This window comes from Suricata suricatta, chromosome 11, assembly GCF_006229205.1.
Source record: "Suricata suricatta isolate VVHF042 chromosome 11, meerkat_22Aug2017_6uvM2_HiC, whole genome shotgun sequence".
Taxonomy (NCBI): domain Eukaryota; kingdom Metazoa; phylum Chordata; class Mammalia; order Carnivora; family Herpestidae; genus Suricata; species Suricata suricatta.
The window spans coordinates 56,661,208-56,686,292 of record NC_043710.1 but is presented as its reverse complement, the minus strand read 5'-3'; the positions used below and the strand labels follow the sequence as shown (position 1 = coordinate 56,686,292).

Sequence of the window (25,085 nt, the reverse complement as noted above, 5' to 3'; positions counted from 1 at the left end):
CTCTTCGTCTCTTTTGCCCTTTTTGCTATGGGATTTGCTTTTTGCTTATTGATTTGTAGGAGCTCTTTATAGATTCAGAAAATTAGCCCTTTGGCCAATGAACTGCAAATGTTTCCCCCTAATTCATCTTTCAGCTGGGCTTGTGTTTTTGCTGTAGGATTTTTTTTTTTTTTTCAGGACGTAAATCTGTCATCTCTTTTATGTTTCCTGGGTTTTGTGTCAGACTTAGGAAAGTCTTTCCCTAGGGACAGCTGGGTGGCTCGGTCTGTTAAGCATCTGACTCTTGATTTCAGTTCAGGCCTTGCATGATCTCTCTCTTCGTGAGATTGAGCCCCGCATCTGGCTCTGCGCTGACAGCACAGAACCTGCTTGGGATTCTCTCTTTCTCTCTCCTCTGTCTGCCCATCTCCTCCCTCAAAGTTAAGTAAACTTAAAAAAGTCCTTCCCACTCCAAGATGATAAAAAAAATTACCAAATGTTGGTATCATTTGGTAATTATAGGTTTCTGGGTTTCTAATTTTTCTTTTTAACATTTACTTGTTTTATCTTTTTGGAAGTTCTTTGGGGGTATATAGTGTGATCTTTGTTCTTTTTTAGATGGCTTCCCAGGTCCTGACTCTCTGTTCAGTAATCTGTTCTCTTCCTCTAATCTGAGATGCCACATTTATAGTAGACTAGTTTTGGTTTTTTTAATGTATTTAGATCTGTTCCTGGGATTTTTTAATTTACTTTCACTTATCTCTCTGGTCTCATGCCTGTATCATACCGCTTTAAGAACTATAATTTACGTTATGTTTTAATCATGATCTTTATTTAGAGAGTCTCTGGCTCCTGGAGTCATGGGGGGTGGGGGTGCTGCAGAGCAGAGGGGCCCAAGACCATGCACAGAGGGTGCCTTTTGGGGCAGGCAAGGTAGTGTGAGCAGATCTGGGTGTCCACTTGGGGACCTTCCCCGTGCACCCCAGTCCTCCCAAATGTCCTGTTTCCTAGAAACAGAAGACAAGTCCAGAGTCTCAGAAAATGAGCAGTATGGTTGGAGCTTTCCAGTGAACAGGAGGTCATTTCCCTGAGATGTCCCCTTCCTGTCCCACCCACCCGCCACTCCAGAATCCGCCCAGACACCACTGCTGTGAGGGGTCTGACCACAGCTCTACCTTCCCAGGCTGCGCCCACCCCCCTAGTTCCAGCACTGATCACACCCTGGGGCCCCTGTCTGCACCCCTGCCTGACTCCCCAGGCCAGGGCCTGTGTGGAGGGGGTGTCTGCCAGTGACCCACCCTGAGGCCCAGGGAGGACTGGGTGCCACACAGTTGTGAGGCGGTACTGACCGAGTGGGGCTGGGACTGTGTGTCTGCCCCCAGCCCAGGCCCTGGTGGCGCCTCTCTGTACCATCTGACCACGTTCCCTTCCTCAGCGCTCCCTGTGAATTCAGACGCCCCTCCCAACGACTGCCCAGGCGCCCCAGTTCTCCCTAGCGGTGTCTAGCCTCTCCCCTCGCAGCTGCAGGGTATGTAGGAAGACACGTTCGCTAGTTTGGTAACCCCTGTGCTTAGCATAAGGCCGCTTATCTTCTTCCCTCATCCCCAAACCCCTTTCGGGTGGGTGCTCACTCCTCCCATGGCACAGCTCAGGAAACATGCTTCCAGAGGTTAGTCTCCCGTTAGGCCTGGGAGCTGGGATTTGATGGAAGGGTGCGGCTCGCACGGCCCCAAGCCCTGGCCCATCACCTGCCATTTGGATCGCAGAACCCAGATTCCAGCCGCCCCCAGGAGGCCCACCTGCTGCCCCTTGGGCAGGCTGACTTCCAGCTCCTCCCGGGCGCCAGCACGTGGGCAAGGGGGTCAATGGTCACGGTCCCACTGCTGGGAATCAGTGCTGGTGATGTGTCTGAAGCAGACAGAGGAGGGTGCAGGAATCCCACAGACCCCGAGCATGCAGGAATGCTGCCGAGCATAATGGTTGCCACGACAGCAACTGCAAAGCTCAGAGAGAACAAAAATTTTAATTGCATTAGGATTATGGGAAATCAGTTTTATTGCAAGCATTTCCACTAGCAGTTAAATGTAATAAGACTGTCTGTCAGCCACAACCCTTCAGAGACATTTGCTGTGCCCAGGGCCTGCCTGCAGGGGGCGGCAGGGGGCAGGGAGCCTGTGTGGAGGAGGATTCTCAGGGACCCTTAGGACGCTCCTTGGCCTCCCTCTACTGCAGCATGATGTCCCAGAAAGAGCATAACCTCTGAGACAGACAGTGGAGTTTGCTTCTGCATCGGCCCCCTCAGAGCTTCGGGGCCCTTCGGCTGAGCTGTTTCCCTGTGTGTAAAATCAAGGGGATAATGAGCTCACCTGGGACGGTATAAGAATAAACAGGAAAACAGGATGTACCCCCCCCCCCCCGGCCCCAGGCACATGGGCCCCCCTCTGTGTACCTGCCTTTCCCCCTTCTCGTGTCACCCGTTACAGTCCATACAGGCCCCTACCCATCTCAGCCATTACTGTTTCTTATTGGAACATTCGTTTCCGGCCTGATGGACCGAATGACAAACCTCTAAAGGAAAACTTAATCCCGGGCAGGAGTGAATCTTCTCTGTCTGGCAGGGAGCGAAGATGGAACAAGCACCTTCTGCCCCCACCATCCGATCTCATTCAGTTGTTCCGTTCAGGAGGGCGCTCAGAGCACGGCTGCCTCCGGGAAGGGCGCAGCAGGAAGGGAAGGGGGGCAGTGGGGAGACAGCTTGCAGCCGCAGTAGGAAGTCAGTGGAGGCAGGGCATGGTGGCCCAGACTGGCCCAGTATGGAGAGGTGGGTGGGGGCTTCAGGGTAGAGACGTGACCTGAGCCTTAAGTTGCCAGGCTTGGCAGTGAGCAGAAGGTGGCTGGAGTGAGAGGAGCAGGGGGGTAGAGGCTGGGGCTGGGGGCCCAGTAGCCAGAAACTAGGCTTTGCTTAGTCTGGGGGAGCACTTTGTGCTGCATGAAAGATTTCAGGTGCCAACTGTTCCCAGAGCGCTCTGGTGGCGGGGAAGCAGGGGGTGGAGGGGGGGGATGTTGCATAAACAGTAGAAGCTGGAGGCTCGGGCTGGGGCTGGTGGGCCAGAACTCTGCCTCACTTCCGCTTGCTCCAGCCCGAGGGGGTATCTGCTCCTGCAGGGGACCCGGCTCTTCAGCCTCCTGCCCCTGCAGCCTAGGCAAGTCACCCTTACCCTCAAGCGTTGCTGGCAGGGCTAAGCGAGGCCTTGGACTTGACTTGCTGGGCCCATGAGAGGCCCCCATTGGCCAAATGTCTTGCCTCCTCACACCCTCAGCAGGGCTGAACCCTGGGCCGTGCCTCCTTCTCCCCCAGCTTCCTCCCACCTTTTCTCCTCAGCCTCCCTTCTGTTGTGAGGTACGCTGGCCTCCTCCTGCCTCTGTCTCACTGTCATTTCTGGCTAGCCGTCTCTGGCTTCCTTTCCATTGTGCCTGTTTCTTGTCCGCTTCCCTGCTTTGTTGGTGTCTCTCACACCCTCCGTTTCTCCCTGTGCCCATCCTGGGCCTCTCCCGCTGTCTGCCTCATGCCCCTCCCTCAGACACACTGGGGACGGGCTGGCTGTCCAGGCACACCGGCTCTGACCCCCTGTTTGGTGACTCTTCCCTTCCAGATGGGGCTGATGGTCATCCTGGTGGCCACAGTGGTGGCCATGTCGGCTGTGGCCCAGCTGTGGGAGGACGAGTGGGAGGTGCTGCTGATCTCCCTGCAGGTGAGGGGGTGAAGGGGGCTGGGCAGCCACTTCCTCGGGACCTTCACAACACGGCAGTGCTTTTTCATCCCTCACGTCCCTCCAGACAAAGGCCCAGAGGGGGCAGGGAGGGGTTCAGGTCATACAGCAAGTCTGACCAGGGGCTACGGCTTGGGGTTTCTGCAGAGACAGAGTGGCCTGCCCCATGGAGAGAGACAGGCTGGCTGTCAGGGTGTTGGTGACCAGAGGGTCTAGGATGGTCATGGTCCCTCTTGCCCCTTCCCACACACAAGGGCACGGCGCCATTCCTGCACGTGGGGGCCCTGGCCGCCATCACCGCGCTCTCCTGGATCGTGGCAGGACAGTTCGCCCGTGCAGAGAGGTCCTGTAAGTATGGCTGCCTCCCAAGTACCAAAACCAGCTTGTGCTGTGCTCACCTGGACCTCACCTAGGTGGCCACTCTCTGCATGGTGGTCCTGCTTCAGAGCAGTCCATGGGTTCCACTGAGGGCCACAGCCTCGGTCAGCCTCACACGCTTCCTCCTCCGTGTGTCTGTCTGTGTGTGGGTTAGAAGCCCAGCTTGCCTTCCTGGCAGGATGGGGGCTGGGCATGGCACAGGATCCCCTCAGCGCATCTGGGTCCTGACAGGTGGAGGGAAGAGGGGTTTGGCATCCCCCACCCTGACCCCAGCCTGCCCAGGATGCGTGGGTGGGCCTTGTGGAAAGCCGAATGGCTCACCAGGTAGCCTGACTCACGGCCGGTGTCTGCAGCCTCCCAGATGGCCATTCTCTGTATCTTCTTTGCCATGGTGTTTGCCTTCTACCTGGCACCTCTCACCATCTCCTCTCCCTGCATCATGGAGAAAAAGGACCTGGGCCCCAAGCCTGCCCTCATCGGCCACCGCGGGGCCCCTATGGTGAGTGCCACCTGAGGGTCCTAACAGAGCAGAGAGGTGGGGTGGGGGTGGGCGGGGCTGCCATTCTTGGGGAGACAGGCCAAGACCTATGTCCTTGTAGGGAGGACCCTGTAGGGAAAGGGATATGTGTAATACAGTAATAGCAGGAATCTTTAGCCCTTTTGTGGGGTATATGGGAAGGACTGGTGACTAAGCTGGGCAGCTCAGATGCGACCAAATCCTGGAGTCCTGAAGGCATCTTGCTAAAAAGATTTAACTTTTTATCCTGAGGGCTCTGAAAAGATACACGCAGGCTTTAGGCCAGGGCCAGACATGGCCAGGTTGTGGGTTGGGAAGGCCAAGGAGAGAGGGGGGCCGGGTGTTGGGAGGACAGCAGGTCCCTGGGTTGCAGGAGGACCCTCCGGGCTGTGGGGTACCAAAGGGACCGGTGCAGCTCAGAGCCCACTGCTAGAGGGATGGTGGTTGAACAGGCGTGAATTAGACACAGGAGCGAGTCAAAGTCAGAGTCCTGTGACCCAGCAGTAGATTTAGAGGGTGGTTCCAGAGCCACGCTCCCTTGACCTTTTGGCCATTGTGGGAGCCTGGACCAATCCCTGTCTGCTCTGCGCTGGTTTCCTCATCTTGTGCCCTGGGACAAGAGTGCCTGCACCGGTGGGCCATGTGAAGCAGGACTTAGCACGTGTGAATGCCCGTCTCTGAGCCTGGGACACAGAGAGTGAGAGGTAGATATTCCTGTCTTCTGGGGCAGGCCCTCTTCCTTCTCTGGACCAGGGGTTCCTCGTGCACCAACACCTTGTCTTTGTGGTTCTCAACAGAGGCAGTACCGCTTGCCACCACAAGGCGGCGCTCGGGGACTGCGTGAGTGGTTGTTGGGGGTTTTTTTTTGGTTGGGTTTTTTTTTGTTTTTTGTTTTTTGTTTTTTGCAGTGATTGTGTTCCACGAGGTCATTGAATTTCAGGGCAGTCAAGGCAGTGACTCACCCTTAGGTTTTTCCGCACTACCTGTCCTGGGTGTTACTGTTCTGTTTTCTAGATAAGATTCAGACACCTATACCCGAGCTGGACCCTGGTACCCTCCCAACACACCCTTTGCTGGTCCCAGCACCTCCCAAAGGCAGCCAGCTGGAAAGGCCATGGCTTTGGAGTTGGGGGGATCTGGATGTGGGGTCCAGTTTTACCCCATGTTGCCTGTGTGTCTCAGAGGGTCACTAGTCCCCTCTGAGCCTCATGCGGCTGACCATCGTGAGGATAATTTAAAAGCATAGCCTTCGAAGGTGGGCAAGGCCCAAGATTACAGCACCTCTTCCGTCCATGACCCAGATTGCCCACCTGCCTGCTCTGGAGGCCAGGGGACAAGTCGGTGTGCCAAGGGAGGTGGGCACTCAGCCAAAGGGAAGGAAGGAACCAGATAGCCCCAGCATGGATCATTTTTTTAGTAGGAAAAAGTTGTCACATTCACAGAAGCGGCAAGAGCTGTATAAGGAATCATATAATGAAGAATAATATAATGAATCCAAGACCACCTTCAACATTTATCAATGTCCTTGCCATCCTTTGTTTCATCTGTCTCCCTATGTTTTCTTTTCTGCTGTAATATTTTCTGACAAATCCCAGGCAGCCTATCATTTTGCCCCACATACTTCAGGAGGGATCTCTAATACATAAGGACTTTTTTCTTCTAAACATAGCCAAAACAACAATGCTGATGTCACACCCAACAAAATTAGTCATAATTCTTAAATATTATCTAATACTGAAACCATGTTCAGTTTTCCTTTGTTGTCTCAAAAATACCTTTTTACAGCTGAGTTGTTAAAAATCAGGATCCACGTGGGGAGCACATAGAGCATCTGGGTGACATGTCTCCCAAGTGTCTTTTAGTTAGAAGAGTCTCCTCCCTTTTTTCCATATGCTGTTTATTTGTCGAAGAAACTGAGTCACTTGTCCTGTAGAATTTCCCATGCCATGTCTCTGGCTGACTGCGTCCTCTTGGTGGTTTTTGAGGGGGCAGCACGAGTGTCTGCACAGCTCTGTGTTTCACTGTGCGTGCACGTGTGTCGCTGTCTACACCTGTGTGTGTCATTGAGTCTGGGTCCACACATCTGTGTGTGATGAGCCCAAGTGCACCTTGCTGTCTTGGTGCATCCGTGTGCCCTTGGGTGTATAGTTCCTCTGTGGGTACGTACACTGTGTGTATGCATGTATGTGTGTGTCCTTCATATTTGGTCAGACTAACTCCAAGGTCAGGACTTTTAACTGCAGTGGCCTGCTCACCTGAGTTTGTGACAGCCACCCCTCACATACACACTCCTGACAAAAGAACCCCACTTGGGCTTAGGCCTGAGGCAGGCAGGGATTAAGAATTCACCCTAAAATCCCACATGCTTCTTGGGACTCTCCTGGAGTCCCAAGGCTGGCCAGGGAGGGCGAGGTTTCCATGCCTCCCTCTCCAGGAGGCCAGCACCTACCCCCGGGAGCCCCCGGGTTAAAAAAGCTTCTGGAAAAGAGACTCCACCCTTCCCAATCACTTCTCCTGCTCCCCAAGGGTCTTTGTAGCCCCCCCCCCCCCCCCCGCCCATGCTGTGCTCCTTCATGTCCACGTTATCTACCTTCTGCAGCCTCAGCCCACAAAGGAGCATTGTGCCAATGCTCCTGGGCGGTCACTTGTGAGAGGCCTGGCTGCAGGACATTTAGAGGTGAGCTGGGCAGGAACTCCACTGAGGCCACACCTGTCTCTAGATGCTTCTGTGGCCTTGTTCCTCCTCTGGGTGGGGCCACACACAGCCCACCTGACTGGGGAAGGTAACCATGTCCCCCAAAGCTGCTCTGCCCCAGGGAAAGGGGAAGAAAGGAACTCAATTATAGAGACTGCTGATGCCGCTTATCTCACCTGTGAACTTGGTAACAGCCTATTTTATAGCTAAAGAAACCACCGTGCAGAAAGTGAGGCGACTGGGAAGTCGAACTGGTCCTTCTCAGTCCCACAACCCTTGCTGTGCCAGCATCTCCCAGGGGAGGGAAATGTACTACATGCTGGAGCGGCATGGCCAGAGGGAGAGAAGATGGGCATGAGTGGGTCTTGGTGGGAAGTGAGTTCAGCCATGGAACCCCTCCCACCCCATCTCTTCACTGCCAGGAGTCCTCACCCCCTCCCTGTTCCAGCCGGCACTGCACTGGGTCCCAGCCCAATCTTTGGTGTGCTGGTGACCCCCAGTGGCAACAAAGGGTATGACAGGGCCTTCAGGCAAGAAAGAACTAGGGAGGGAGACTTCAAACTCCCAACTCTCCCAACTGGAAGGAAGGACCCTCAGAGAACAGTGAATACATACCCCCAAGGGGAAATTGGGGAAACTGAGGTCCATAGGAGAAAGAGATGTACCAGCGGTTACAAAGTGAGTTTATGGTAGGGCCAGGGCTGGAGCAGATCTTCAGATGTATATGCTGTAGGATTGGTAAGAGTCACTTATTAACCACTTATTGTACATCAGGCAGTATGGTTGGGGACTTTAAATCCATGCAACAGTCTGGAGGGTCTTGTCATGGCCGTATGGATGAGGAAACGCTGCCATCCTGTGTCCCCTCCCCTCTGGGATCTCCACCCGGACTCCAGGTATAACCAGGAGGAAACATGGCTTGCATCCCCAGCCCAGGACTGCGACGAGGCAGAGGACTGTATAAAACCCCTCGCACCCCCACATTTATATACATCAACACTAACCACCTGCCTCCTCCCCACCCCACCCCCCAAAAAACCTGTGAGGCAAGCATGGTTTCACAGATGAGGAGACCGTATCTCTGAGAAGCTGCATGGGTGTCCCGGGTCCCACAGCTACTGCTTGGAGGAGTTGGAATTAGAACCAGACTTACTCCAGCCTCCCAACATGGAAGGTTCTAGATTGGCTGGGGGAGGTGTTCATCGGCTAAACCTCAGCTCTCCCTTCCTGCCCAGCTGGCCCCAGAGCACACGCTGATGTCCTTCCGGAAGGCCCTCGAGCAGAAGCTGTATGGGCTACAGGCTGATGTCACCATCAGGTAAGTGTGGGGGTCAGGAGGACCGCAAGGCCTCTCATCCCTACCGCATCCACACCCGGGGCCCTGCTGGAGGAACCTCGGGTCCCAGAGCCTCAGAGAGAGCCACAGGGCTGACACCACGTTTGTGCCAAGTGCCAGGATATACAATAGGGAAATAAACAGATGCTCTTGGTTCAAGCAGAGGTGAGGATGTGGGATCTGGAGTCCTGCCGCAGATCCACCCGAAGGAAAGACTAGGTCTGTGTGGCTCAGCACATGGAGCTCCAACACCGATGGCTGGAATAAGCACAGAGTAATATATTCACTGTGATGTCAGTGGTATTTTAGAAAACCATGGAAACCAATCTGTACATTTTCAACATGTATATTTTAAAAGTATGTATTAACATGAGAGGTCAAGAAGAATTCATACCCACCTCACCACAGATTATCTCTGAGAAGGGGAGAGAGGCGTGTACAGCTACGCAGGTTGTATGGTGAATAAGGACACCACATAGGTGAGGGTCCAAGCATAGATATAATTGTTAGATAACCCACAGGTCCCAGTGGAGATACCACAGCATTGTCTATCAAAACTTTCTAGCAGATGGAGGTAAAATGCCTTGAGGAAGGGGGTGCTCAGGGGCCTTTTACTGTGTCCACTAAGATATCATGTGTGGCATCAGCAGCGCCAGTCAGGGGGTATCATGGGGGTTGTAGAAATGGGTGGGGGGATGACTGGCGGGCAGGTGACGTGGGGACTCCACCTCCCGCAGCCTGGACGGCGTGCCCTTCCTCATGCACGACACCACCCTGCGGCGCACCACCAATGTGGAGGAGGAGTTCCCGGAGCTCGCCCGCAGGCCCGCCTCCATGCTGAACTGGACCATCCTGCAGAGGCTCAATGCCGGCCAGTGGTTCCTGAAGGTCTGCTTGTACCTGTCCCGGTCCTAGGCATGGAAAGCAGAGGTGGGGACCCCACAGAGTAAGAGGGCCGGGGCCGGTCATCAGCTCAGATGACCCCTAGTCCCCCCTAGCACCAGTGACTCACAGCCAGGCTGGTCAGTGGCCTGCTTTGGCTCTGGCCACTGTAGCCCAGATTTCATGGTTGCCACTGCCTTTTCTGGTTCTGTCTCCCCCATCAGAAAAAGTTGATGGTGATGATGAGAGTTAACAGTCAAATTCTAGAAGGAAATCGGTTCTCTGGTGTGAAATGCTACTTAAAGGAGAAATGTGCTGGGGTCTAGAATAACTTCCAAGCAACTGATTCTTTCAGTAAACAGGTGTGGCACAGAGAAGTTAGGGTCAGGGTCTTCTAGAGCCCCCACAGGGCCACAGCCATCAATTTACCTGAGCCACACACCAGCAGACACCAGCAGCTCAGGGGTCTCTGTGCTTAGTGGCCAAAAAGGCACATGGAGGCCCCAAGGGGCTGGTGAGGCAACCATGTGTGTCTCTTTCTCTGCCAGACGGATCCCTTCTGGACGGCCAGCTCCCTGTCACCCTCTGACCACAGGGAGGCCCAGAACCAGTCCATCTGCAGCTTAGCAGAGCTCCTGGAGCTGGCCAAGGGCAACGCCACGCTGCTGCTCAACCTGCGTGACCCGCCACAGGAGCACCCCTACCGCGGCAGCTTCCTCAACGTCACGCTGGAGGCCTTGCTACGCTCCGGCTTCCCCCAGCACCAGGTGAGGCCCTGCACAGCAGCCCGGCCCCTGCCTCCCAGACACCCGGGCCTGGCTGGAGCAGGACTGCAGCTAACGTCACTGTGCCCCGCCCCCCCAGACCTCACTTTCCACATTTGTAGAATGGGGGTCGTGGGCCCCTTGCCTTCCTGACAGGGTCATCGTGGAGACAAGAGGGAAACAAGGAAGTCCTTTAAAAATGTACAAAGGACAGGGGCAGGTTCTCCGGGACACTGTCATGTCCACGAAGCACTGCCCGCATCCTTGGGCTGTAACACTTGGAGGTCAGAGGAATTCGAAACCAGTTTATGGCAGCACACTAAACTGGTGGCATCCTGCAGAGTGACTGACGCTTGGGTTGTCAGTCTTGTTGTGACAGGGGTCTCCAGGGGAGGCTCCCTGAGTTGTTGCCAGAGCATTTTCACAGCCTGAGCCAGGCCCAGAGTGACCTGCGTAGATGATGATTACACGGAAGCTCCCCTGTGTGCCAGGTCCCGGTTCTTTGAAACCTTCCAGGGCCTTCAGGCAGGGTAGACACTCTAACCCCACTTGATGGAAAAGAAAGCTGAGGCTGCCCTCTCTCCTGCCTACAGGTCATGTGGCTGCCTAACAGGCAGAGGCCCTTTGTGCGGAAGGTGGCTCCTGGCTTCCAGCAGACGTCGGGTTCCAAGGAGGCAGCGGCCAGCTTGCGGAAAGGCCACATCCAGAGGCTGAACCTGCGTTACACTCAAGTGTCCCGCCAGGAGCTCAGGTGCCCACCCTGGCTTCCCCCAGGCAGGTGGGATCACAGGAGCTACTGGTTCAGAGAGCAGAGATGGAGGGCATCAGGCAGATCATCAGGTCTTTGTCTGGCTTGGTCCCCTGGGCATGGAGGTCCCTTTCTCCAGCCCCAGCTGTGGGTGTGGCAGGACGTTTGTGAAGGGGCACGTGCTTTACGGGCCAGAGGCCCCAGTCCAAGGGCTGACCAGCCTCTGTTCCCCTGCCCCACAGGGACTACGCGTCCTGGAACTTGAGTGTGAACCTCTACACGGTCAATGCACCGTGGCTCTTCTCTTTGCTGTGGTGCGCGGGGGTCCCGTCTGTCACCTCCGACAACTCCCACACACTGTCCCAGGTGCCTTCCCCTCTCTGGATCATGGTAAGTTTGGAAATTGTTGGGGGTGCAGAAAGCCTGTGGCACAGGGTGGAGGGCAGGCTCCATGCTTGGGGCTCTCCAGTGAGGTCTCAAGGATGGGGGCAGTGCATGGTGGGAGGCAAGGGCTTGAGGCAAAGGGAAGATCATGGCCTTTGGGGTCTACACTAAGGAGCTGGGGGTGGGAAGAACCTGGGCCCAACCCATGGGGAGAAAAAGATCACAGAAGGGCCCCAGAGGTGTAAACTGCTACTTGGGGACTGGGTTTTGGGTGTTTGTTGTACTTTGTTTTAAAGAAGGGGAAGGAATTAGGAGAAGAGGATAACAACAGGACAAAGACAGGGAACATTTACAAGCTGCTCTGAGAATATACCAAGTAAAACCATTGTTAACCGGTTGACCGGCCCCGTGCGGACTGGCCTGAGCTCCAGTCCCAGGTCTGCCATGGGGGGAGCCCCCGACTCCCCACCTTGCTCCCCACCACCACCTCCCTGAGGACAGGACAGCTAGTCTGAGGGTCTTGTTACGGCTGAGGCAGTGTCAGGGTCAAGTCATTAGATCTAGGTTAGGTATGGTTGTGTCTGTCCGCCTGCCCGTGGTCCTTACAAGCCTCCAGAGGCTCTGCGGGGGAAGCAGGTGCACTACCTCACTGACCAGCCGCGGCAGCAGCACGCACACTTGGGAGTTTCAGGCGACAGGAGCAGACCAGCAGCAAGAAGGGCTCCCTTGTCCAGCCCCGCCCCTCCTCCACAGTTTACCTAACATCAAGGCACAGCTGCCCTGGAGGCTTCGCTCTCCCTGGCCCAATGGGGGCAGCTCCTCGATCCACACCCTACAGTGACACACGCACCCCTGCATACCTACTAGTCACACCCTCACATGCAGCTCTTTGTCTTTCATCACTCAGCTGCCGCTCAGAGCCCCGCGTAAGCACACAAACCCACCAGGCTCATTCACACATGCCACCTCTACCCTGAACACCATACGGATCTTCTTTGTTTGCTTGGTTTTGATTTTTTGAGTGAGAAAGGGGTGGGTACAAGTGAGTGAGGGGCAGAGATATGAGAGGTGGGGCTCACCAAAGCAGGGCTCATCCTCATCTGATGTGGGACTCAAACTTACAAACTGAGATCATGACCTGAGCTGAAGTCAGATGCTTAACGACTGAGCCACCAGGCGCCCCACACAGATCTTGCTTAGCCTGCACACACACACAGGCCCACAGTGTTCAAAGCCTACTCCTACAAAATACCGTCTCAAGCCCCGAAGCCCCTCTGGATCCTCCCAGCCCCTCCCTCATAGTGACATGGGGTCCTCCTGCCCATATGGACCCTCAGTCTGGGGCCCTGTTATGGACCAGCCAGGACTGAAAAGTGGTCACCATCTGTCCACAGCCCCCGGATGAGTACTGTCTCATGTGGGTCACTGCGGACCTGATCTCCTTCAGCCTCATCATTGGCATCTTCGTGCTCCAGAAGTGAGTAGGCCCGGATGCCCTTCCACAGCCTTCCCGGTCCCCTGGCGGGCAAGCCCCCACCTCAGCCAGTCAAACCTCCCCAAGTCCAGGGCCAAGAGAAGCCCTGACCAGGCAGCCTGTTCAGGGGAGAGGGAGGACTGCCCAGTGGTCCTCATCAGTCAGAGCGGAGTGGCTTCCAGAACAAGTACCCAGCAAGGAGCCCACAGCCAACCAAGCTCTGCCATGGTTTGCTATGTGGACTTTGGCTTGTGTCCTGACCTGGTCCCCAGGGCCTGGGTTGTCACTGGCACTCAGGTGTGCCATGCTGAGACCTCCTGCTGGTCGGGGTAGCAGCCGGGATGGTGGTTGCAGCGGGGAAGTGGGGTTGGTCTGGGGGAGGGTTTTGGGCCAGGCAGGGGCCCCAAACCAGCCCCAAACAACAACTGGCCGTTCTGTTCCTGACTGACGTTCTCTCTCTGTCACACACTGCTCTGATCCGGCGCATGTCCCTCCTCTCTCTCCCCACCCCCCTCTCTGCTGCACTCTGGCATCTCACAGCTATCACTTGATCAGGTAATTCTGGTGTGGTCTTCCTCTCCTGCTCCTCTTTCTCCCTCTTCCTTGCCACCCCCTTCTCCAGCTCCCTCTGAGAACCTGCTGTGCACTGAGCTGGTGTCTGGGTCAGGGTCCCTCGCGGGGCACCCTCCCAGACGCCTCCCCTCGCCTGAAGTCTCCTGCTGTCCCCCTGCCCTCCTCCTCTCCCTGACAATCCTCCCTTCTCTCCCCCATCTTGCCCGGTGTGTCCCTCCCGCTGTCTCTGTGGATGGGAACCCACACTTCCCTGCAGGTTTGCTGGCCTGGCCTCTCTTAGCACCGAAGCGGCTCCCTCTGGGCAGGGGCTGTGCCTGGCCGTCCCTCTCCGCACCAAGTCTGGCACTCACAGGGGCCTTCACCACTAGGCGGTGCAAACCCTAAGTTCTGTCCCTCCCTTCCCAACTCCTGGCTTTGCCTCTATTTATCTTTCTCTATGTCTCTCTCACTTTGTGACTCCTGCCACCCCACCCTTATACACAGAGCCTCTCTGCTTCCCCCTGGGGGAACCCCACAGTGGTTGAGCTTCCTGTCCTAGATGTGCCTGGCTGCAGAGACCCTGGCCTGCCACCTTCCTCCTGGATTTAATGTTAATTTCCAATAGGAGTCCGAGGTCCTGAGATCCGAGCCCTCACACCTTGGCCAAGTGCCTTGGGCCCTCCTGCTTTAGACAGCCTCACTAACCAGCTTCCAGAGGACACGCTGCTCCCTGGCTGAGGGGCTGAGCACAGCCAAGGGACAGGTACCTGTCCTTCCTTCATTCTCAGCCAGCAGACGTCCACATGTGCTGGTGCTGTGCTGGGCCTGCACTAAGGAGCCAAGACATCACCCTCGGAGCCCCAAGGTGCTGGGTGGGTGCCAGCCAAGATGGTCTAGGTGCTGGGATGGCCATGTCCAGCCAAGGTCGTGTCATGGTCTTCCTGGAGGTCAAGAATGGACTGATGCAGGAGGGGGCCCTGAGGGCGAAGAGCATTCCCTGCAGGCCCCCTTCCCCCATTCACTCACAGAACCAATACTATGGGCACCTGCCACACAGCAGGCATTGAAGTTGGTGCCAGGGACACAGTGGCAGATAAGAGACCTGTCGCTGCCCTCAAGGACATGTAGGGCAGCCAGCCCAGCCAGAGCACAGGCTGCCTTCCCCTCTGCTTCCTGCTTTCCCCTTGTCTGTTCTTTTCATTCACCCATCTGCCTGTCCATCTGTCTTTCCATTTCTGCTGTGCTGACCCCATCTGGAAACAACTGATGTCTCATGGAGTCTGGGCTGCCCCCACCCCACCCCAGCAGGGCTCAGCGCCCAAGGGGTTGGGTTCTTGTTTCCAAGCTGACCCCTGCTTCTCTTGGTGGGAATAGGGGTGGGGAGTTGGTGAATCTTTCTGTCTAGTTGGCAGGACAGGTCATAAATTCAGAGAGCAGAGATTTGGGGCTAGTTCAGAGGTACTGTAATAGCAAAAACTGCCGTGGGCTGGGCACAGGTGCCTGAGTTCCCCTGCACGCCCCGCACAGTCCCACCTCTTGCCCACTGGCTTGATTTTATCCCCCACTTCATCCCTGCCTCAGCCGTCAGAGGGATTAACACCCGATCTAGCCCGTGCCTCCCCATAAGGAAACAGGCCACGCTCCTGGGAGCAGAGCAGCCTCTGGCCTACGCAGGTCACTCGGACACCCTTGCCTCTGAACCTATGAAGACAAGCCCCCACTGCCTCCCCTCACTCCCGTCCCTCTTTCACTTCCACTTGGGGGTGGGGGGTGGGGTCCCTACTGGCTTCACTCAGCCTGGTCCTGATGGTGGAGCTGGATGATGCATCAGCCGGAACTCCCGGAGACTGGTGTGCACCACACAGACGGCTCATCAGAGGCAGGGCTGCTAGGCTCCCCCACTTCACCCCAAAGGTCAGTGTGCGTCTGCAAGCACCTGAAACAGAACTCACCAACCCCAAACAAACCATCTTCCTGGGCAAGGGGGGCTGCTCTAGGGTTCTGGGGACAAGAGGGAGGCAGGAGAGCCCTGGCTGAGTCAGCAGAGTCTGACTCAAGCCCTTCTCTGGGCCTGTTTCCCCATCTCTAGTCAGACAAGAGTCCTGCTGGTCTCTCAGACCCCATCCAGAGAGGCTCTGGAATTGAGCAGGACTCTTGCTCCAAGGAAGGGTGGGGAAGGACCTGTGCCATGCGGCCATCTCTGCAGGTGGCGCCTGGGTGGCATACGGAGCTACAACCCCGAGCAGATCATGCTGAGCGCTGCGGTGCGGCGGACCAGCCGGGACGTCAGCATCATGAAGGAGAAGCTCATCTTCTCAGGTGTGCAGCCCTGCAGGCTGAGGCGGGCAGCGGGCTCAGTTACCTCCACCCAGCACACACTCGAGCATGTGTGCGCACTTCCGCACGCAGCACCTTCTGGTCAGAGGTAGCGAGGGGGCACAGCTTACTGGGTACCAAGAACCAGCATCCTATATGGTGTGCAGGGGCAGTCTTGGGTTCACTCACCCCAAGATGGCACGAGGAGGGGCACTTGGGCCTCGAGTGTGTGGTCAGGAGTTTGGACTTAATTTTGAAAGCAGAGTGGGGTATGTTACAATAGGGCTGTAACAAAGCACCTCAAAAAACAACAAATTTATGGTCTTGGTTCTGGAGGCCAGAAGTCCAAAACAAAGGTGTGGCAAGGTTGGTTCACTCTGAGGACTGTGGGCAAAGTACCTGGTCCAGGCCTCTCTCCTTGACTTGCAGATGGTCATCTCTGTGTTTACGTGGTTCTCCCTGGATGCCTCTGTGTCCGAATTTCATCTCTTCATGAGGACACCACGTGTACTGGACTAGGGCGTGCCTTAATGACTTCATCTTAACTAACAGCTGCAACAACCTTACTTTCTTACCTTACTTTCATGAGGTACTAGGGGCTAGAACTTTGAACATACAAATTTGGAGGGGCAGAAGCACAATTCCACCTGTAAGAAGTGTGAAGAGTGAACTAAAGAAGCTCGAGGCAAGGAAACCAGAAATTCAGATGAGAGATTGGGCATAGGAACATAGAGGAGAGGAGAGAGTTGAGGGATATTTAGGAGCCAGATGGACTGGGGTTCAAATCCCAGCTTCGTCCCCAACTAGTGTGTGAGCCAGGGCGCACTGGCATCAGTGTGTGAAGTGGACGGGCACCTCCTTTCATAGGGTGCTTGTGGGGTCAGCACCACGCGTGGCCCAGAAGTGTGCTTGGTAAACACTGCCTGGACAAAGGAGACCCCAGTGGGTGTGACTGGTTTGGGAGCTTGTTCCTAGGACTGTGTGAACATCCATTCATTCATTCTCCCCTTTACTTACTCATTCCTTCAACAGATGATTACCAGACACTCTTTTAAGTGCTTAGGATTTACAGAATCTTACCTATGGGGCACTTACATTCCTCATCCCTTGGCTCAAAGGACCCCCGTCTCCTGGGAGCCTTCTCTGAGCCCCAAGGCTGGGTTGGAGGGCCTCCCCTCGTGGTCCACGGCCCTCTAGTCACACTGGGGAGCTCCTGGAAGGGCCAAAGGCACCTGGGGTCCCCAGGCTCCTACAGGGAAGTCAGAAAGGGTAGGCAGAATGAATGGAAAGCAAGAGGTCAGCCTCTAGGCCTAGAAGGTTCTGCCCATCCAAGCCCCTCCCACCTCTCCTTCAGTGTCAAGGCCATTCATTGAGCACCCTCTGAGTACAGACTCTGAGGAACCAGCCACATCCTCACCACCCTGCCCACTCCAGGTTGAGAGGTCCTCTCTGGAGACCCTCAACCTCACCAAGGCACCCTGAGTCCCCTCGGGGGGCGGGCGGGCTCATCTCCACTCAGCAGACCTTTCCCGAGCGTCTGCTCTATGTCTGGTGCTGTGCCAGGCAGCAGGGACACAGATGCCCAGACCTCACCCCTGTGTGTGAAGTCCTCCAGTTGGTGCAGGCCACAGATAGTGACAGTACAGGATGCAATGGAGCAGGGGGAAGCAGGGGCTAAGGCGGACATGAGAAGGCCCCATCCCAGCTTGGGGGGCTCAAGGGACACTTTCAGGGGACCATAATAACAGAGGTGAGAAAAATTCAGCCATATTTTAAGAAAATGAAGTACTGCTGGGGAGTCACTCCTAGGAGTGGGACCAGTATGTGCAAAGGCCCTGAGTAAACACATGAGCACCAAGCTCAGGAGGGTGCAGATGGTTTTCTGTGGCTGGAAGGTGGAGTTCCAGGGCAGAGGAGAATGGGGCATGGCCAGAGTGTTTGCAGAGTCCAAGGGGGGCCTCGAATGCCAACCTCAATACCAAACCTGAACCCAGTGACTTCATCAGCCCCCAAGTGCCTGATCAGGAGCTGTTTGTTGTGAGTTTCCCTTCCCCCTGCATCTGCCAGCCATCCTCACTGACCCCTCTTCTCCCTACTCACATTGTGCCTCCCTCTGGCCCAACAGAGATCAGCGATGGCATGGAGGTCTCTGATGAGCTCTCTGTGTGTTCAGACAACAGTTACGACATGTATGCCAACAGCGCTCCTGCCCCTAAGGATAACCGCGGGAGTGGCAGCCGCACCAAGACTCACGCAGACCGGAGTGGGCGTTAGCGGAAGGCCCGTCTGTCCTAGCCGGTAACTAACACGGAGACCAGGGGACCCAAGAGAGCTGGCAGAAGCATGTCTGGACCTGGAGTGCTCTGGGAGCTGGCTCCATGGCCTCGTTGGCTCCAGCCCCCTGTCAGCCACAGCTCCCCTCGAAGGGGGCTCCCTTCTCTCCTAAGGCCCAGCTGGGTCAGAATTCCAGCCTCACAGAGGCCCCTGCAGGCCTGGGGCTTCCTCTGGGAAGTCTGGGGCCCAGGGTCTGGTCCTCTCCCAGAGGCCTTCCTTTGCATCATGATCTGGAAGCTCTGATGAGTCACAGCTGGGCTGCGTGGCAGCTGAGGATGTGGACGTTCATGTGTGTCCATCCTCCTGTCTATGCTGAGGCAACCGAGGTCTCTGTATGTCTCCTGCTTTGAGGGCCTGGGCTGAGCCTCTGCCCCCAGCAGCTGTTCGTCACATCAGTCTCAAAGCACAAGGAGTTCCAGCCCAGGAGGAAAGCCTGCCGTGGTGGAGACATTCCTCCCTGACCAGCCTCCTACCACCACGGGCCCTGCCTCAGAAGAGGGACTGAGCCATGTCCCCAGGAGCAGCTTGAGATGGCCAGGAGAATAGGCCTAAGGCTGCTTTATCCCTTGCCCTAGTGTCCAACAGGCTTCTAGGGCAGGGTGGCACAGGCCAAGAGATCTGTGGACTGACACAACCTCAGGTTTTCACATCAGTGGCCACACGGCAGTGGCCACCTGGGTAGAGTGTTCTAGGCATGGCCAAGGAGGCCTACAGCAGAGCAAGCCCGAGGGCCTTGGCCACTATGATTAAAGCTGCCATCTTGACATGTGCTGTCTCTGATTGGTCTGTGGGAGGGCAGGGATAGAACTTACTGGGTTTGGGATTCAATTTTGGCCAAAGGAGGAACCATCTTCAGAAATGAGTAGAAGAGTGGCAGGGTACTTGGGTCCCTACCCAGTATCACCATGACACCAGGTGGGGGGGGCGGAGTTTGACAGCTCTGGGCTTGGGGACTGGTATCCCCATCCTGTAGGGGACGGGGGGGGGGGGGGGGGGGGGGTCATTGGTGCAGGGAGGAGATGGTCCTTGAGCAGTAAAGTGACCATCCAAAGGCACACAGCCTAGAATGGGCAGAGGCAGAATCCTGGCCAAGCTCTGGCCCCAGAGCATAGGTGCACCTTCCACAGCCAGCCAGGAATGGCAAGACAGACTGGGAGGCCTCCTGGGTCCAGTGCAGGGCTGGGTGGTGGGACTAGCAGGTCCCCTCACAGCCATATGGAGGCTTTCTGAGGTGCTTCCTAGGAGCCAAGGGATATACCTCTTCTGGATAGAATTATTGGGGTCTGAGCAATTCTGGTATATTGGAAGAAAGGAAAAGAAATCCCTCCCAAATTCTGGAATCCACACTGGGCCCACCACATTATTCTCTAGGACCACCCTCTGGGAACTGTGAAGGAAGTCACACTCCTTTCCTCCTATTAAACTTCTGCCAAGTGCATCCCTTTCTGGGACAGAGATCAGCTCCCGCCTTTCCCTGGGCACAATGTACAAGGCAAATAAATCCTGAATGGCCAAGTCACGGATGGGGTGCATTGCTCTACCCAAAATGCCCCAGTAACCTCTCCAACCTCTGAAAGGCCCACCAGGAAAGTGGATTTGACCTTTCATTCCAGCCCTTTCCTGTCCAGTCAGTGCTCCTGGCAGATTCATGACCACACTTGGGCAAACTGAGACCTCCCAAAGCCTTCAGGAGCAGAAGGTGCTGGCTGGGAGTTTGGAGTGGGACAGCTAGTCAGCATCCCGCTCTCTCACCAGGGCCCTACGCTGTACCCACCGCCCAGTCCAGAGGCGGTCCAGCCGCCCCCCGTCATCCCCCAAAGGGAAGGAGGATGGAGGCCATCCCCTAGGTGGGCAGATGGCACGTCCCATCTCCACCCTTGCTAAGTCTGAAACCCGTGGTCAGTGCTGGCTCCTGCCCTTGACCTGAAGAGTTACTGAGAACCCCACCTTCCTGATGCCATCCCCACATCCTCCCCTGGTCTGTGGAGGACAGACTGACTGCCCTGTTCACAGGGAAACCCGAGACAGGGTCCCTCCCCGTCCCACTCCTTCCTCCCTTGGACCTTTGGGGCACAGTCTCCTCCAGGTGAGCCCGCTCCAGGGCCGTCCTTCCCAAGTACAGATAAAAGGTGACCAAGAGGTGCATGAGTGGCTCAACTGGTTAAGTGTCCAACTCTTGATTTCGGCTCAGGTCATGATCTAAGGGCCACGGGATCGAGGCCCATGTCAGGGTCTGAACTGACAGTGTGGAGCCTGCTTGGGTGTCTGGGTGTCTGTCTGTCTGTCTCTCTCTCTCTCTCCCTCTCCTCTCCGTATGCTCTCTCAAAATAAATAAACTTAAAAAAGAAAAGGTGTCAGAATTTCTCATAACCTTTGACACAACACATACTCCTTTCTTAGGGGGAAAGGAGATAGACCATTCCCTAGCGTGGGGTGCTGGGAATAGACTCTGCCCTGCCCCCAGGACACCTACTTGGCCAGCATCATGGTGACCCCTGCCATCCAGCTCCCTCCACAAACTCAGCCTGCCTGAGCTGGCCAGGCCACACTGCTGTAGCACCAGGCCTCGCTGACTCCGCATGGCACGTGGCTTTCACTTCCAGACCCCCAGTTGAGCATCACAGCAACCCAATGAGAGAGGCAGAGCAGGAATTGTGAGCATCCCTACTGCCAAGATGAAGAGCTGGGCCAAGCGATGGGCAGGGGTCTGCCTCGGGCTGCGTGGCAAGTCACAGCAAGTCCAGGACCAGACCTCGAGTGCCCTGGGCCTATCCGGGCTCTTGTAAACGCAACCTCCTCCCAGTAACTGTCTTCTTCCATGAAGGCAAATCTCCTCACCCTCCTCTCAAACATTAGGCCCTGCGGTCCTTTGTGGAGGTAGCAAATGCTCTGGGACCAGCCTATAGGGTTGCCTCCTCGGGGTCTGGGAGGCCAGGCCAGCCCAAAGCTGTGTCCTCTCATCCCCGCCAACCAGGCCTGCTCAGTACCACCACACCCCACCTCAGTGGGTCCCCTCCAGGGCGCATACATTGCTGAAAACCACCTCAACTCATAGATACAGGACACACACGGTCCACAAGATGCAGCCTCTGTCCTGTACAGACAGACCCATGTCAAACACAGAAACAATCACTTAGAATGGACACTAAATGGGACACACCAGGCAGACAACCAGACACCTGCAGTCCTATAAAACAGTGTGCTGTCAAGCAGGAACACAGATAAAGCGGAGCCACACGGAGGCAGGAGGGAAATGGGAGACCTCGAAGCTATGCAGTCAGATTCTTAGTCACACCTACAGCTACACAATCACACCCACCCTGGTGCTACACAGTCACCAAGTCCCCATGCACTCCCACACTCACATACAGGAACCCTGGAACACCTGTACACTCACAACCACCCAGTTACACCCCAACTCCCTAGGGCAATCTCCTCCACACTTTCATTTGTTCAGGGGTGCAACCAGTACCAGATTACCCCCAATTCAAGTACAGTGATCCCTGAGACGTATGCACAGTCAATGTCACGCTTACACCCGCCTCCTTCCTTCCTTCCCTCCCTCCCTCTCTGGGCCGGTCCAAGAATGGAACAAAAGCCCAACGTCCCCTCCTTGCCTCCTCCCCCTCTCCGCTCCCCTCCCCCCTGGCGTCCAGCCCCTTTGTCCTCCTGCAGCTGAGGCAGAGCGGGAGTCCAAGCAGAGCAGCAAGGACAGTGGAGCCGGGACTGCCAGGGTGCGGCAGCAGGACAGACAGGAGTGGTCAGTGCCAGAGCAGAAGCCACAGAGCACCGGGGTGAGAGCATGGCCAGGTAAGTTCCAGGTACATCCGGGGACTCAGACCCTCACAGCAAGGCTGTGTGGTGTCTACAAGTCTGAGTGTGTGTGTGTGTGTGTGTGTGTGTGTGTGTGTGTGTGTGTGTGTGGGTGTGGGTGTGAACAAGAACAGGGTAGCAGGTCAACTTCTGGAGGCTGGATCCCTTGATTGGCAGCAGGATCCTTGGCTGAAGGTGCCTAGATTCTTCACTGGGATGGGAGAATGCCCAACAGGGCCCTGCCTGGGAATCCCTACCTTCCACGTTGCAACCGGGTGTCCTCCAGCCCCCAGACGGGGAATCTCCAGGGTGGAAATGGAGTCTGATGTCCCAGCGTGACCACCGTGCCCAGCACAGTAGACAGCTGCAGAACAAATGAAAAAGTGGAAAAGCACTGGCACACTTCCCAGGAGAGGACCCCCTCCCAGCCTGGCCCCTTGTGCTGCCAGGACAACCCCCCTTACCCTGAGGAGACCTGCCCTCTTGGATCTCAGCTCAGGAGGTGGCTGCCTTCTTAGCCAGCAACCTGCAGAGAAGGCAATGGGGGCAGCATGCTCTGCTGACCTCGCTCACCTCCCTCGGTTGATCCCGGGCTGCTCCCCAGGACATTCCCCAACCCTGGCAAGTGTGGCTGAGCAGTTAGGCATGCAGAGTCTGGAGCTGGGTGGGTTCAGGGCCCAGCCCCTTGACTTGGGTACAGTTAGCTTCCTGGGACCCTGCCCACCAGGAAGCCCATTTCTGTAATCTTGAGACAGGCGGATCCACCACCCAGGATGACTGGGATATGAGCACTGGAAAGCCGGACTAACACTAGGCAAGATCTGACTTCCAGGGCAATGCAACCTCATGGAGTGAGCTCCCTGTCCCTGGAGGTGTGCAGAGACTGTATGTTCATAATGGCCAAATCACAACCAGCCCAGTGCCGCCCTTCAGTCTGTACAGTGCTTTCACAAACACCTTTCTTTTGATCCTTACAGCAACCCCTGAAAGTCCAATTCCCTGTGTGCTTGTTTCCTTATGAGACTTAAAGAAGGGCAGGGCCATCTAAAGAAATGTTCAAGGTTGTGTGCAAATGAAATTATGCACATGAAAGCAACTAACACACCTGGTGTGTTTCCTTACTCTCGTGTAAAAACGTAAAGAAATGTTAGCTGAGTTTGTACTACGTACCTAGCGCTCTTCAAATTCCACTTAATAGTCACAACAATCCTGTGAAGCAGGCACTATGATCCCATCTCAGAAGAGAAAACTGGAGGGGAGTGACTTGCACAGCTCACACAGTGAGTCAGGGACAGAGGCAGGGTTAGAACCCGGATCAGCCCTTAGAGCTAGCTCTATTTCCCCACAGTGGTTCCTTGAAAACACGGAGAAAACTCACTAGAGAGACGGCCAGCTTGCCTCTCCGCTGGGCTCTAGCCTCCGGCCCTCTCTCTCTCTGGACCTTAGCAAAAGGTCTTCTCTAAGTGGAGACAAGCTCCCTGCACTGCTTCCTCTTCCCCTGGCTGAGTCTACCTATGCTTCTCAGCCTGAAGATCCCTCCATAGGAACACCTTCCCTGACTCCCCTCCAATTGGGTTTAGTTGGCTATGGGCTCCCACACTCCCCCGCGGGACCCCCACCAAGCTGTGAGATCCAGGAGGGCAGGGGCTATGACTGTCTTGCTCACTGCCTGTCACAGAAAAGGCTCTAAATACATGCTAGCTTAATACAGTCACTCAATCTTAAACAGATATTAATTGAGCACCTACCATGGGCCAGATCCTATACTGATGGGGGAGACATGGATGCTAAACAGAAAAAATCAAGGTTTGGGGACACCTGGGTTGCTCAGTCAGTTGAGCATCCGACTCTTGATTTCAGCTCAGGTCATGATCCCAGGGTCGTGGGATGGAGCCCTGGGTCAGGCTCTGTGTTGAGCGTGGAGCCTGCTTAAGATTCTGTCCCTCTCCCTCCCTCCCTCTCTCTCTCCCTTTGCCCCTCTCCCCTGTTCATGCACACACACTTTCTCTAAAAAAGAAAAAAGAAAATTCAGGGTTTAGTCACGTGGAGCACTTACAGAAAAGCAGGAGACAGGACGCGGGGACAAGTGGGAGCAGAGATCTACCTCCCCACACCAGGCTGGGTCTCTGTGGGGCTGTCCGAATCCCTTCCACAGATCCTGTCAGGGGACCCTCCCCATACAGACATTTCATGCAGGTTCCAGTAACCTCCCAGCTCTGTTTCAGACCTTGGAGAGTTAAAGGCTCCCTGCAGTTGGCAGCCACCTGGCACTGCTTTACCCCTTGTGAGAGGCCCTAAACACTGTCTATGTGTTTGTAAACCATCCCTTATTAGACCTCTCCTCATATTATCCCATTTGAGAACTTACTATCTGTCTCCTGCTGATATTAAGAAAAAGTTCAGTGGTTCCTGGGTGGCTCAGTCGGTTGAGTGTCTGACTTCCGCCCAGGTCATGCTCTCACAGTTCATGAGTTCGAGCCCCCTACTAGCTCACTGCTGTCAGCACAGAGCCTGCTTTAGATCCTCTGTTCACCCTCTCTCAAAAATAAACATTTTTTAAAAAGAAAGAAAAAGTTTAACGAGTCTAAGAACAGAAAGAGTAAAACATAAAATAGCTTAAGTGGGTAAGCACTTACAGCTAAGGCAGGGCCTAGCCCTTCTAGTCAGGGACTAGATCACTATAGCCTCTAGGGGTCTGGGTGGAGGAATGGAATGAGGAGCAGCTGAACAAATGAAAGCACACGCGTTACATTCACACACACCTGCGTGAGCAAACCAGCAAAAAGGACCAAGGAATAAATGGGCGAGGGGCCTCCAGCCCTCTCGCCAGGCCCATCCAGGTGGATTTCTGACTCTGTGCTCTTTACCTGGCAGGATGCTGGAGGGTCCAGTGCTGGAGGAGTCGGAGCACCGGTCCCGGGGCTCATGCACGGGGTCTTGCCATGCGCAGCGCCTTCTGCAGACCCTCAACGCGTACCGACTGAGCGGCACCTTCACCGACGTGGTGCTGCGCGCCGGTGGCCGCGACTTCCCGTGCCACCGGGCGGCACTGAGCGCGGGCAGCGCCTACTTCCGCAGCCTGTTCGCCGCCGGGCAGCCGGAGCGCGGCCTGGCCGTGGTACCCGTGGCACCCGTGGCCTCGG

The 25,085-nt window shown here is 55.7% G+C and overlaps 2 protein-coding genes across 3 annotated transcripts in view; both read left to right on the top strand.

The window, feature by feature from the left end:
- Positions 1 to 18,895, top strand: part of GDPD5 (glycerophosphodiester phosphodiesterase domain containing 5) — an 83,112-nt gene extending 64,217 nt beyond the window's left edge. Inside the window, exons 7-18 of one of the 2 annotated variants that reach the window (XM_029957215.1) lie at positions 3,633 to 3,731; positions 4,004 to 4,097; positions 4,481 to 4,626; positions 8,575 to 8,657; positions 9,413 to 9,563; positions 10,106 to 10,324; positions 10,915 to 11,072; positions 11,312 to 11,459; positions 12,848 to 12,930; positions 13,468 to 13,482; positions 15,686 to 15,798; positions 17,921 to 18,895. In XM_029957215.1, coding sequence (XP_029813075.1) covers positions 3,633 to 3,731; positions 4,004 to 4,097; positions 4,481 to 4,626; positions 8,575 to 8,657; positions 9,413 to 9,563; positions 10,106 to 10,324; positions 10,915 to 11,072; positions 11,312 to 11,459; positions 12,848 to 12,930; positions 13,468 to 13,482; positions 15,686 to 15,798; positions 17,921 to 18,069 — 1,458 coding nt within the window. In that variant the 3' untranslated portion in view covers positions 18,070 to 18,895. The remainder of the gene's footprint in view (positions 1 to 3,632; positions 3,732 to 4,003; positions 4,098 to 4,480; positions 4,627 to 8,574; positions 8,658 to 9,412; positions 9,564 to 10,105; positions 10,325 to 10,914; positions 11,073 to 11,311; positions 11,460 to 12,847; positions 12,931 to 13,467; positions 13,483 to 15,685; positions 15,799 to 17,920) is intronic. The other variant, XM_029957217.1, reaches the window with a different exon arrangement.
- Positions 18,896 to 24,745: 5,850 nt separating this feature from the next.
- KLHL35 (kelch like family member 35) overlaps positions 24,746 to 25,085 on the top strand; it is a 7,558-nt gene continuing 7,218 nt past the window's right edge. Inside the window, exon 1 of the mRNA XM_029915634.1 lies at positions 24,746 to 25,075. Coding sequence (XP_029771494.1) covers positions 24,818 to 25,075 — 258 coding nt within the window. The 5' untranslated portion in view covers positions 24,746 to 24,817. The remainder of the gene's footprint in view (positions 25,076 to 25,085) is intronic.